Here is a 14,202-nt window from a genome sequence, read left to right as displayed (position 1 = left end):
CCACATGAATATTCATTCCTACAGTTAGATGGCACTGTGGGTTTCAGAGCAAAAGCTGTGGAGTGAATGTTGTGGAGCCATATTGTGAAACTGTGTGTCACACAGTGGACACAGCAGAAATACATCAGCAGACATTTCTCTTTGCTCTTTTGCAATTTAAGATTTTGATGCCAGTGCTTTTTTCCTGTTTATAACTTTGCAGCAGTTGGTAGGAAGAATGTTTATGTCTACTGTAGGTACCAGATATTTTATTTTGCTGTGGAACCAACAAAGAGATGTACACCGTGATGAACGTGGCCTCATAGCCAGTGGTCTGCTGTGAGTGGACCCCATGTCATATCTAGCATATCTCGTGCTTCTGAGCCAGAAGAGTTTGACTGTCATTCTCCCACTGTTTTCAATTCTAAGGCATGATATTAAGATGAGATTTCTTGTTAAATAACCATATTCAGATGACTCTATGCACCAGCATGTTGGCATCTGACCTTCTAAATCGTTCTCTTTTCCCCACTCATGCCTCTTTGAGCACTTGTATGCCACTGAGCATTCTGGGTCTCTGGTTTAAATCTTTCTTCCCTACCTCTGAAATGGCATAACAGGAGGGTGAGGAATGTAGGTTCACTAACCAGACATTTCTTGGATCTTGCTTATCTGGAGTGATGGCTGGCTTCCAGCCCGCTGGGAAAGCCAAGTCTGTAAGGATGAGAGGTAAAGTCCAATTGCCCAGACTGGCTTACCCCTCATACTCATGTCTTCTTTGTGTAGATCCCTGTGTGAGACAGGTATGGGACAGGTAGTAATGTATCTACAATAGTCAGCTGCTACTCTTCAGAAACTGCTCCTTGTTTACTGTGATGAATTACAGTAGCATATCCAGTTGTTAGCTATTCCAAGTTCCTTTTTGTGCAAAGTGTTCCTTGACTTGCAGAATTTCCTCAGTTTTGTTTTGGTAAATATTTAAAGTTTGTTGCAAGCCCCAGTTAATGGAAATGGAAACTTCAGGTGAAATGTGTGAAGTGACTCAGAGTTAGTTACTGGGGAGGAGAAAGAAATGAATTCTGTCTTTGCCATCAAGCATGGAGTGAAAGTGAATTTACATAATTAGAAAAGGAATTAATTTCTATTTAGTTCATAAATTGAAAAGATAATAGAGACAGAAACATTGCAGGTTTGAAATGGAACAATTTCCATTGGGTAATTGAATTTCAGTCTGAGGTACAAAAGCCCACAAGAATGTATGTGAAATACAAAAATCCACTGCAATTACATCTCAAGATTAGGTGCAATACAATAACTCTTATGTTTACTTTGTTCCAAATATAAATGCACAGATCATTGTCTGCTTTGAAACACTTTTTGTGGCAAGCAGAGAAGTCTGATGGAAGAGATTAAGGTACTTGGCATACCTACCAGAGATGATATCATACTTTGAGTCTGCACCCTGAAAAGGGATAAACAGAACATTGTGCTGTGCGTTGCAGATCTCTGAATTCCACTTAATGCAATTTATTTAACACCACAAAGAATGTTACAGCCTTATAATAAACAATGAAACTCTCTCCCTGGGGACCAGCTGTGCAGGTTCTGTGTGATCCAAAGAGCTGGCAGTGTTCTTGGAGAGCTTGTCTTGCTGCATTGCTCTCCTTGCAGGGCACACAGCCTGACTCGGCATGGGCAGATACTCTTTTGACTACACTGCAGGGGGAACAGGAAAAAACATGTTAGTAGGGAACTGCCAAACAGAGCTGAGAGAAGAGATCTACTACAAGTGCCTTGTGGGAGGGTTATGCAGGAAATTTCTAACAAAAAACCCTTCAGAGCTAATTTCTGAAGAAGAGAGAGACAAACATCAGGAAAGATTCAAGTCCATCTGAAAGTACTGTTTGCTAAACTGAAATAGAATAGAATAGAATAGAATAGAATAGAATAGAATAGAATAGAATAGAATAGAATAGAATAGAATAGAATAGAATAGAATAGAACCGAACCAGGCTGGAAAAGACCTTCGAGATCATTGCATCCAGCCTATCATCCAACGCTGAACTAAACCATGGCACCAAGTGCCTCATCCAGTCTCCTCTTAAACACCTCCAGTGATGGTGACTCCACCACCTCCCTGGGCAGCCCATTCCAATGGCCAATCTCTCTTTCTGTGAAGAACTTCTTCCTAGCATCCAGCCTAAACCTCCCCTGGTGCAGCTTGAGACTGTGTCCTCTTGTTCTGGTGCTGGTTGCCTGTGAGAAGAGACCAACCCCCACCTGGCTACAATCTCCCTTCAGGTAGTTGTAGACATCAATAAGGTCTCCTCTGAGCCTCCTCTTCTCCAGGCTAAACAACCCCATCTCCTTCAACCTCTCCTCACAGGGTTTGTGCTCCAAACCCCTCCTCAGCTTTGTTGCCCTTCTCTGGACACATTCCAACATCTTTCCTAAACTGAGGGGCCCAGAACTGGACACAGGACTCAAGGTGTGGCCTAACCAGTGCTGAGTACAAGGGCACAATGACTTCCCTGCTCCTGCTGGCCACACTATTTCTGATACATGCTAGGATGCCAGTGGCCTTCTTGGCCACCTGAACTGGAAATTACAGAACCCAAACTTTTGATCCTAAACCACACTAGAATCTTAAAAACAAACCTGGATAGTGGGATGAAAATGTTACAGTGAAAAAAAACCTTCTGTAATATGTGGGACAAAATGTTTCTTCAATGGATTGGGTACACTGAGAGTAGATGAAACAAGCGTGTGTGCATTAGAAATAGGTAGATGAACAGTTAATACACTTCAGTGTTTCTTTTACTGAGTTTCATGAATATATTCCTGAACCTGTTTCATAAACCCAAACATAAATGCACTCACAGCACTGGTTAATCAACTGAATGTGCCTTTGTTTATTGACGCTGTGCTTTTTGCAAGTAATGGATTTCTTTTGGCTCTAAATCTCAACTAGATCATGCATTCATGTAAGTATTATACCTAATTTTTAATTAAAGTCTGGATTGTGTGTACTGCTGTGGATTAGATTGTTTTCTGAATATTTACAACACTTGCATAATGCTCTGTGCTTTTTTACTTCTACAAGATGTGCAAAAAAAATGAGTGGAAAGTAGCCTTTCCTCTCCAATGGTTGGGTTTAATGTACTGCAATGTCACAGTATTTTTAACTTCCTCATTCTGTTCAATGAAAACAAGCTATCACACAATCTCTCAAGGTCTTTTACCTTGACACTTGTAAGCATTTTCCTCCACATACTGGACTTAAGTTCTAAAACTGATTGCCATTTAAAATTACTTGTAAATGCTTCTGACTTACCTACAATTACAATTCCTGTTATTTACTCAGCCTCTTTCCCCTGGTGATGTAATATTTAGCCCCTCTTACTCCTTCTGTTCTTCCTATGAAATTAGACTTGTGAAGTGAGGAACAGCAGAAGAAATAAAGAGATCCAGTGGTACCTGCAGACAATAGAGAGTCTAGTGACTCTCCCAGGCCAGCCTTTGGCCAATATTCCTCTCCATTCAGTGGGCACTTATTAATGTTAATAAACTCCCACGCAGTTTAGGGTTAAGATAACCTAGTATCAAGGAGCTTTCATGTCATCTGCCTCTTTTGTATTTGGCTGTTGCTAATGGCTGAGTTTCATGAACGTTGATGATATTCTATGCTTTCATTTGATTTTATAAGGGAATTTTTTAGTACAGTGTCAACACAAAGAAGCAAGAAACAAAACTAGAGAGAGAGCAGGATATAACTAAATAACAAGGAAATCCTTTCTTACAGCTTTCAGTAAGCACAGGCTATTTGTTGAATGTTAACTGTGTGCTGTGAGGTGAGGATGCATTCTGAATACTTAACCTGTGCAGGGATTTATAACCCTCATTTTACACAAGTACTGCTGAGCCATAGAAGTATTTGATCTTCCATGATTTTAATAGTAAAACTTACATCTACTTTGTATGTGTCAAATGTAATGTAATAGTAAGGAATTTAGTGAACAATATCTTCTTGCAATTGTATGCTTTTCACTTTTCACAGGAGACTCCAAGATATGGGTGGCAGGAATATTACTCTTGTGTGATGACTGTAACCAGTGAACATCTCAGAGATCTATGGAAGCAATTTCGGAGACGAGATATGCTGAGATAAAGGAAGGAAGGAAGAAAGAAAGAATATCTGCACTGGTCAGAACTATTTATTCCTATGAATTCTTAATGAAGAACAAACTAACTCAAGTGAATTGTGAATCTTGCAGCTGAAGTAAAAAACACAGGACTTCTTTTCCATTTAATATAGCGATCATCAACTCTTACAACTGCTTTTCAAGATGTATCTTATTTAAATGACAAACTGTCACCTGATTGGCAGAAGTCTTTTTCTGAAGAACAGTAATAATTTATATTACTTTGAGATGTGTTTTGTCATTTGAAAGAAACCCAACTAAGTTTGACACCTGGGTAGGCAAACATTTTGGCAATGCAGAGAGTCACCTTAGACTGTGAATTCACTTTCAGAAGAGCATTATTAAACGTTTGTGCTACACTGGGAATGAGAATACACTAAGTAACGTAACAGTTGTACATGAGTTGAGTGTAAAAAGGAAACTCTTGCAAGCTAACAAAGCTGTTGCTTTAAAAAGAGTAAAGCTGTTACAGCTATAATGTGAATGATAGGTATTTACCTAGGAAGGGTACTGTATGGACTATAATGTTCAGATTCTCCAAGTCTTACTGTCATGTTTCTTAATTTATCCTTTTAAAACATTAGAGCAGATTTTAAAGAGGTCTTATGAGCAGTGAAAATGTTCAGATTCATGTTAAGTAAGACACACTTTGTTATATTTATTTGAAATTTTATTGCCATAGAGATAAATCCCCTGGTACATTTCTGGTAGAGTAAAACTTCATGTGTTTCTTGTGAATAGTGGACTTTTATATGAAATAAGATGTGACACTAAATAGAAATGGCAATTGTCTGATTTGCTACTCTGGAATGCAGTGTCTGAAAACAGATAAATGCCCTTGTGTTTGTGTCAAACAACAAAGCAAAACAACCCGAGAATGCATGCAGCAGCACAGAGCAACACTCATTACATCATACTATTTGAACATTACACATCAAATATTAGACAGAAATTAGGCCTTACAAAGTTTATGGAGATTTCAGGCAGTCGGTAGCCACTGTGAGCTTTCATTCTCTGCAGGTTTAGAATAAGAATAGAATAGAATAGAATAGAATAGAATAGACCAGACCAGGTTGGAAGAGACCTTCAAGATCATCGCGTCCAACCTATCAACCAACCCACCTAATCAACTAAACCATGGCACCAAGCTGTTACTGAAACAGTGGCAAGGACACTGCTACATTTAGGGTTTTCATATCCTCTAAAGATAACATTTTGAGGGGTTTTCTTCCTTTCTTCCGTCCTTCCTTCCTTCCTTCCTTTCTTGAATTCTTGCTTTCTTTCTCTTGCTTTCTTTCTCTTTCTTTCTTTCTTTCTTTCTTTCTTTCTTTCTTTCTTTCTTTCTTTCTTTCTTTCTTTCTTTCTTTCTTTTTCTTTCTTTCTTTCTTTCTTTCTTTCTTTCTTTCTTTCTTTCTTTCTTTCTTTCTTTCTTTCTTTCTTTCTTTCTTTCTTCTTTCTTTCTTTCTTTCTCTCTTTCTCTCTTTCTTTCTTTCTCTTTCTTTCTTTCTCTCTCTCTCTTTCTTTCTTTCTCTCTCTCTCTTTCTTTCTTTCTTTCTTTCTCTCTCTTTCTTTCTTTCTTTCTTTCTTTCTTTCTTTCTTTCTTTCTTTCTTTCTTTCTTTCTTTCTTTCTTTCTTTCTCTTTCTTTCTCTCTCTTTCTTTCTTTCTTTTTCTTTCTTTCTTTCCTTTCTTTCTGTCTTTCTTTCTTTTTCTTTCTTTCTTTCCTTTCTTTCTGTCTTTCTTTCTTTCTGTCTTTCTTTCTTTCTTTCTTTCTTTCTTTCTTTCTTTCTTTCTGTCTTTCTTTGTTTTTAACCTCCCTTTTCTAGATGTTTCTTAGGTGGTGTGGATTAAACCCAAACAAACAAGAACATGTATTTCTTACCTGCTTCTTGAAAAGATTCTCTGGATATTAACTAAGTCTGTGCCTGTTTAGGAACAATCTCTGCCTCAAAATATGTATAGTTGAATACACACTGAAACTAATTGGAATAAATTGGTTTGGGGAAGGCAAGTGTTTGGTGGCATTTGACCATTAAAATAGAGCCAAAATAATGGTTTAAAATATTTTATTACTTCAAATACTTGCAAGAAAGCTTTCCAAAATTGTATTTAGTGCACATCAAATACCATCTTGCACCACATATGAATATAAAACATATACAGCATCTGTGTACACCTAAGTTTAGAGATGTTTAATTTTAATAAGATTAATCTCTGCTGAAAAAATGAAAACAAAATTAAAAGGAAGATGGCTTTAGGAAATTCCACTCTGGGAATGTTAGAAAGAATATGTTGGATGTGGCTTTTATCTGAAAAAAAGGCAGCTCAGAAAGCTTTTGAAGGAAGCTACTTTAGTTAATGTTTCATGGTAAATACTTCCACCTTGGTGTCCTTAAAGTACTGACAACAAGAAGAATCAAATAAACTGGGATAAAGGCACAATAGAACATGGATAAGCTGCAGTCCCTATGTGATCATCTAGGGAACGAATTGTATTCAATGTATCATCTTGGTACGCAGAACTGTCTCACTGCTTCTTGTCAGCATATGCAAGCCCCATTCCAGTACTTCAATGATGAAGCACACACACAAAAAAATGGGAAGAAAGGATAAGGAGTTATTGAAGGGATTTCCCTCCTTCATATTCATTCACCAATGCCCACTCACAGTAATCCTCCCAAGGGAGGAAGCAGCAGCACTATCACCAATTTGCTCCTCCACTGCCCTAGGCAATAGTGCACTTTGCTTTAATGGCTGGCTTGAGACAATTTTATTGTTTTTCTATGTATTTCCTAACTATAGTCACTTAATATCAAATAGAATGTGAAAGTGTCAGATTAGTTTCTAAGATAATTTTTTCCTCATGTTTAATAATAATTTATTTAATATAAATATGAATAAATGCATATATTATACTTGTTTACTTCGAAATAAATGCACTCAAAACTCATTTTCTTTGCAGAACAGACTCTTTTCTTGCATTACATGAATACACAAGTACTTCTACAGCATCTCACCATCACCAAAGAGCATTATTTGTTTTGTTTCTTTCATTTGTTTCTTTCGATAGCATTGCTTTTCTGCCACAGAATGCTCTCTAAAAGAGCTGGAAGTACAAGGACAGACAGGTGAAAACAAAGCAGGATAATGGGAATGGGCCATCTGCTAGAGAGGCACCCCTCGGATAGGCAGCAGTCAGTGTGCTCAGTAAAAGCTTGTTCCAAATCCACCAAATCCCTGGCAGCAGAGAAAGCATGTACACTGCAACTGAATTATGTGACAGTTGCATAAATGAAGGCTTTTTGTAAAACCAGGTCTTGTTCTCTTCTGAAAGCTCAAAACAAAACAAAACCATAATATACAAAGATACTCAGTGGATGCTCAGGAACTACCCACTGCTAGCCAGACCAGCTGCAAATGGTGATGAAATGGTGATTATTAAACCTGTAGCTTTGTGATAATAACTTTTGTCTAAGCGCTGATGAATTCCTACCTGGTGATGTTCTGATGTTTAAAATCAGGCAGGCAGTTTCCCTCCTTGAAATGTTTTGACAGTAAATTGATACAAATTACTTGCACTGCAGGCACGGGTTTTGTATGCCACAGAAGAAAGTTAGCAACCTGAAAAAAAAAACCCCAGACAGCTATTTAATGGTAACTTGCAGCATATTACTGATTGTTCTGCCTGGTTTTCTGTAGTTATTTGCTCTCCTCTTTTCCATCTAAATATCTGCATAAGGAAGGTAACAGATGAGACAAAACAAAATGAGGGGTTGGGGGGAAAGATAGAGGAATTTTTCACTTTGATTCAACATTGTGTAATATTCTGCTCATACAAAGTGTTTTGCTGCCTGGTCCAAATGGGGATAATTTTAAGACAGTTTCCAACAGAATAACTCCACAGTAATACTTGCAGAAGGAAAAGAATCAGACCAAAAGCTCACTATCAAAAAATTGAATCTCAAACAAAACTCATCTGTGGCAACACGAAGTCTAAAGTCAACTTACAATCAAACCCAAACTAAAATGAATATTTTCTAATGAATAGAATAGAATAGAATAGAATAGAATAGAATAGAATAGACCAGACCAGATTGGAAGAGACCTTTCAAGATCATTGTGTACAACCTATCATCGACACCACCTAATCAACTAAACCATGCAACCAAGCACCCTATCAAGTCTCCTCCTGAACACCTCCAGTGATGGTGACTCCACCACCTCCCCAGGCAGCACATTCCAATGGCCAATCACCCTCTCTGTGTAGAACTTCCTCCTAACCTCCAGCCTAAACCTCCCCTGGTGCAGCTTGAAACTGTGTCCTCTTGTTGTGGTGCTGGTTACCTGGGAGAAGAGACCAACCTCTGCCTGTCTACAACCTCCCTTCAGGTAGTTGTAGACAGCAATAAGGTCACCCCTGAGTCTCCTCTTCTCCAGGCTAAGCAACCCCAGCTCCCTCAGCCTCTCCTCATAGGGCTTGTGTTCCAAACCCCTCACCAACACGTTCCAGCAAGTCAACATCCTTCCTAAACTGAGGGGCCCAGAACTGGACACAGTACTCGAGGTGTGGCCTAACCAGTGCAGTGTACAGGGGCAGAATGACCTCCCTGCTTCTGCTGACCACACTGTTCCTGATGCAGGCCAGGATGCCATTGGCCCTCCTGGCGACCTGGGCACACTGCAGGCTCATGTTCAGCCTACCATCGACCAGCACCCCCAGGTCCCTCTCTGCCTGGCCGCTCTCCAGCCGCTCCGACCCCAGCCTGTAGCACTGCATGGGGTTGTTGTGGCCAGTGTGCAGAACCCAGCAATATGTGAGGTCTGGATATGTTTTTCCCTATATCTGAAAATCCATCAAAGCATTTGGCACCCTGAACCTGTCAGCAGATGGTGCCCTTGGATATATTGTGCTTTTTCTTACACACACAATTGAATACTTGTGGGTGTGCTTTGATCTTGAATGGGTAATGCTAATTTTTACCACTAGTTTGACTTAGAAATTCCTCCCACAGAGGAACATTATAATTAGCTAGAAGTGTTCCATAAAAATCTTAGCACCCACTCGAATATCTTCAAATTCAGTATGTAATTTTATATATATATCTATGAACATGCACAGAAAGAGCAACATACAAAATAAGTTTCAGTAATATGTTTCTGTTTACTAAACTCAAGCAGATAAATTATTATTCCATGCTTCTTCTTGTTGTTTTGGTGTTTTTTTGGGGGGGTTGTTGGTTGGTTTGGTTTGGTTTTTTTCAAGTACAAATTGGTGAGTTAATACCTATTAAATTAAATTAATATTGCACAGGAACTTTTCAAGTGCTGCTTCATAGCTACTCGTTGCAAGTAACTTTCCATTTACAGTTTTAACAATGAATGTTAATCCTCCTCCTTTTTCAAGCAGTCATACCCATAATCCATGCCTTTTTAATGAGTGGTTTTACAGCCAAGTGAGTTTAGGTGACTTGCCTGAGGTTGTAATTTCTGGTTCAAAACAGGGAAGTCTTAACTCACTCTAACCCTGACTCAAAGGCTACAGCCTAGGTTCAAAAGAGTGTAGTGCTGTAAAAATAAACTTTCAGGTATTGCAAACTCTGCAGTAAGATCCTGAGCCTTAAGTTAGTCACTTAGGCTCTCTGAAAACGTATGCAGAGAACTGCACAGGATCCATGAATCTATCTAAAGTTAACAAGTTACCTAAACTAGTTAATCAGGCAGTACAGAGTACAGGGACATCATAAGGTTTTGCTCCTGGAAGCTGGGCATTCTCAAGGCCTTTTTTTTCATGCCCAGTAGTACCTCTGTGTTGTGGGGGTGAGGTGGCTCAACTAGAAATTAATGCAGCCAGAAAGGTCAGACATGTATGTGTTGATGTAATTCAATGGGAAGAGCTCCCCATCACAAAAATGCTCGGGGCAGCATATGCAAGGGCCGGTAGACATACAGTGCCTGAAGCAGAGATGAAGAACAGGATAAGGGCAGTCTGGATTCAGAGAAACTTGAGCTGCTGTGGAAGTTGCCATCAAATTATGCTTCTTGACAGAGATAACATATCTGGTATAGAGAATATGTCCCTGCACTTGAAAATTTGACAAAACAGCCGGCTGAATGTGAGCCTGCAGTGTGCCCAGGTGGCCAAGAAGGCCAATGGCATCCTGGCCTGCATCAGATATAGTGTGGCCAGCAGGAACAGGGAGGTCATTCTGCTCCTGCACTCAGCACTCGATAGGCCACACCTTGAGTCCTGTGTCTAGTTATGGGCTCCTCAATTTAAGAATATTGAGATACTTGAACGTGTCCACAGAAGGGCAACGAGGCTGGGGAGAGGCCTTGAGCACAAGCCCTGTGAGGAGAGGCTGAGGGAGCTGGGGTTGTTTAGCCTGCAGAAGAGGCAGCTCGAGGGAGACCTTTTTGCTGTCTACTACTACCTGAATGGAGGTTGTAGACAGGTGGTGGTTGGTCTCTTCTCACAGGCAACCAGCACCAGAACAAGAGGACACAGTCTCAAGCTGTGCCAGGGGAGGCTTAGGCTCAAGGTGAGGAGAAAGTTCTTCACGGAAAGAGTGATTAGCCATTGGAATGTGCTGCCCAGGGAGGTGTTGGAGTCACCATCCCTGGAGGTGTTAAAAAAAAAAGATCGGATGTGGCACTTGGAGCCATGGTTTAGTTAGCCATGAGGTGTTGGGTGATAGGTTGCTCTTTTCCAACCTTATTGATTCTGTGAAAACCCAGTACAAGGAGGAGGGGCTAGAATCCGGAAGTCCTTCTCTTGGGCAGATGCCCTGAGAGGCTGCTGAAGTATTTCCTTTCTCCGGTCTGGTGAATCCTACATCCTTTTCTATATCGTTTTATAAAGCCAGTAGACAAACTGGCAAAACTGGCCTAGACACTGACAGTTAAAACACTTCTATTGGAAGTGGAAATAAAGAAATTGTGGCTGTCACTACATTTTGTGCAGAGACATATGCTCAGGATTCCCAGCCACACAAAGCATCAATATGGCATCTCATCCCAGGACATCATCAAACCGGAATGTATGACTAAGGTACTGAATTTTCTCGGCTCTGTTAAAACATTTCAGATCACTGGCTGTGTAAAACTGGGTTTAACTTGCCTGATCTGACTAATAGTTTTACATTTAGATGTCTGTGTTTGGAGTCAAACATTAAGCCACATAACTGATGCTCCTAAAGGGCAGAAACCACTGGATAGATGTATACAGGTCTTCAGGAGCTTTCCACTCTGGGAGTCATGATTTTTGCCTAAGTAGAGACACATATTGTAGAACTGGTGTACATTTTTCCCACTTTTAGTGGCAAAAGGAGAAGCATCAGGGGAATGAAAACTTCAAGATAATTAAGCCTGGGAAAAAACAATGCAATGAAAAAATTACTGCTGAAAGTGACAGAAGAGTGGGTGGATAATAAGCCCAAATATGACTTTAAACAACTTCCCTGACAGAAGACTCTGACAAATATTATACAGTATCTATCCAGGGGTAGCAATCAATAAATTCCAGGAAAGAATTCATAACTTGAAAAGGAGCTAAATGAGTCTCCTGTGGAGAACCAGGCAAATTTCCACATTATGGAAAAGTTTGTAAAGAATTTAAAGAATAATCTTAAGATACAGTTAGGTTTGACTGTCCAAACAGTTGAAATAATTAAGTGCCTAGCTAGCATGAAGGGAGAGCAAGAGGATTAATACATCTGGGGCAGCCCTTTAATTAAAATACATCTGAAATCTAGAGTAAGACTGCAGAGGCTACTAAGCTGCTTGGGTTTGTGTAGCTAGGAGCCATGAACTATACACAGATGGTACTTGACTCCAGCTGGGATGCAACATACATTTTCTAAGTGATATCTTATGCCAGAGATATTATAGAGAGATTTCTTTCTCTACATGTGGCAAGCATGGTCCAACAGCCAGATGTTCGGGTGAGAAGCAAGCAGCACAGTTGCTGTTGTGAGGGTGGGAGAGCATCCCAGTAGAGCCATCGGTTTGCCTGGTCAGTACTGTGTGCCTGCATGTCTGTGTCTGTGCACTCCTGTGTCTAGCTGCTGTATTGCATTTGCATGAAGGCAAATCTTAGCATCTATGGGCAGCTCTGGATAGTAAATATGCAAGAGCCTAAATGAATGCTAAAGTAATTCCTTGACAAATCCTCTCTTACTGTAGTACTGTGGTATCCAAGAATACTGTTAATTTAGGCAACCATTTTTGTTTCTCTTGTGGCTTATTTAGCTTTTTCATATTGTTTCAAAATGTTGTGACCTTTGAAACTGGTACAAAACTGAAGAGCCTTCTGTGCTAAACTGAATTTACTCTGCCATATATTAAACATTTTCCCTTGCTTAAGATTTCCTTCTCTGACATTATGAGATTGCTGACATTAATTTATGAGATTATCTTACTAAAATACATTCAATCTATCTGTGTAACTTAATTAGATGTGTACAAACCTTCTACTACTGTTTGTTCTAGATGGATGACTAATTAAGATCCTAGTACAGTTTCTTTCTCCTTAAATACAAACAAATGCTCTTAACAGCTCTCCATATGCAGTGAGTGTTGTAGACATGCAGCATGACTGGACTAGTAAGTGCCAAAGAGCTCAAAGAGCTTCACAGTTAGAACCACAAAGTAATCCTTTCTAACGCTGTTTCAACAAAGCAGAGCCCTCTAGACTTGCACAGGAGTAGCTTTCAATTGTGACTGCACACTAAGGTACCAAGATGGCTTCCTTTGGAAAGAGGCAGTTTGTACTGTCTAGTTCTGTATCTGAACCTGACTGGAATCTACATGTCAGTGCATGCGCAAGAAGAGAGTGCCTGCTTCATTTAACATCATCTGACCAAGGACCTTATCAAGAGAGATAACAAAGAGAAGGGGGAAAGCCAAATGCAGAGAGGCACAAACCTGATGGAACAAAACTCAGAGACACAAGAGCGGGGAGCAGCCCTGGTCAGCCAGACTGATTGTTTCAGCAAGATGAGAAGGGAGGAGGACCTCAAAGATGCAGTGAGCACCAAGCTGGGCCTGCTGGTGAGTGAGGGCCCATGGAGCAGGCTGGAATGTCCCTTTGGCTAGGTCGGGTCCGCTGTCCTGGCTGTGCTCCCTCCCAGCCTCTTGTGCACCTGCTTGCTGACAGAGCATGGGAAACTGGAAAGTCCTTGACCTAGGATAAGTGCTACTTAGCAACAACTGAAACATCAGTGTGTTAGCAACAGTTTTCTCACACTAAATCCAAAATGCAATGCTGTACCAGCTACTAGGAAACAAATTAAGTCTCTCACCCGAAACCAAGGCATAGTTTTGGTGGGTTGAAATAACACCCAACATTTTCTAGGCACAGCGTACAACTACCATAATAGTATTAGAAATGTATTCCAAAAGAGCTACTGCCTCAAAAAACCCACCAGCAATACCTTATGTATCCCTCCTGGAGGAGAAAAGCTGAGTGGCACCACTTACAACAAGAACACTTTGTTTAGACTTGACAAACACTCAGGCCTCCTCCTCAAACCCCTTCAACACAGCTCCTGGCAAGAAGAAAAGCCAGTAAATTACCTTTGTTTCCTCTTGTGAACATTTCTTATGAACATCAATAAACTGTGTCCCAAGTAACATCTCTTGTTACAGAAAGAAGCTACCCAAGTACAGTCATTTGTCACATCTGTCCATGAACACCTAATGGTTTAGATTATGGCAGAATTTGTTTCTGTCACAATGCAATGCCTCTTGGAGTATGCTTGCTCTTATGTTTTGCTGTTAGACTAAAATTTCTGCAGGTCATATGACAGAGGAAAGAGGAGGAAGAATGGTATAGAAGAAAAGGTCTCTTGTGGCCCTTCTGGAGAGTGGTAAGAGTCATGGAAGGCAGAGAAAGGAACTGTAAACATGAAGAAGAGCTAGAAAGCCCACATCCATGGGAAAAAGCCATGAGTGCAAGGGCGGGGGGGGGGGGGGGGGGGGGGGTTCTTTATAGCTTTCTGACCAAAGGATGATCCAAGGTAATTG

At 40.3% G+C, this 14,202-nt stretch overlaps 1 protein-coding gene across 8 annotated transcripts in view; it reads left to right on the top strand.

Moving 5' to 3' along the window:
- The window catches only part of MICU3 (mitochondrial calcium uptake family member 3), a 63,889-nt gene extending 56,769 nt beyond the window's left edge, over window positions 1-7,120 (top strand). For 4 of the 8 annotated variants that reach the window (XM_068137507.1, XM_068137503.1, XM_068137506.1 and 1 more), the window contains one exon: window positions 4,037-7,120. In XM_068137507.1, coding sequence (XP_067993608.1) covers window positions 4,037-4,147 — 111 coding nt within the window. In that variant the 3' untranslated portion in view covers window positions 4,148-7,120. The remainder of the gene's footprint in view (window positions 1-4,036) is intronic. The other 4 variants (XM_068137509.1, XM_068137505.1, XM_068137508.1 and 1 more) reach the window with 1 other exon arrangement.
- The last annotated feature ends 7,082 nt before the right edge of the window (window positions 7,121-14,202 follow it).

The sequence above is a fragment of the Melanerpes formicivorus genome, unplaced genomic scaffold (assembly GCF_026170545.1).
Source record: "Melanerpes formicivorus ecotype bairdi unplaced genomic scaffold, bMelFor1.0.p_v2 SCAF_4, whole genome shotgun sequence".
In the NCBI taxonomy this organism is placed as follows: Eukaryota; Metazoa; Chordata; class Aves; order Piciformes; family Picidae; genus Melanerpes; species Melanerpes formicivorus.
The sequence above is the reverse complement of the archived record's forward strand: the minus strand, read 5'-3'. Positions and strand labels throughout refer to the sequence as shown.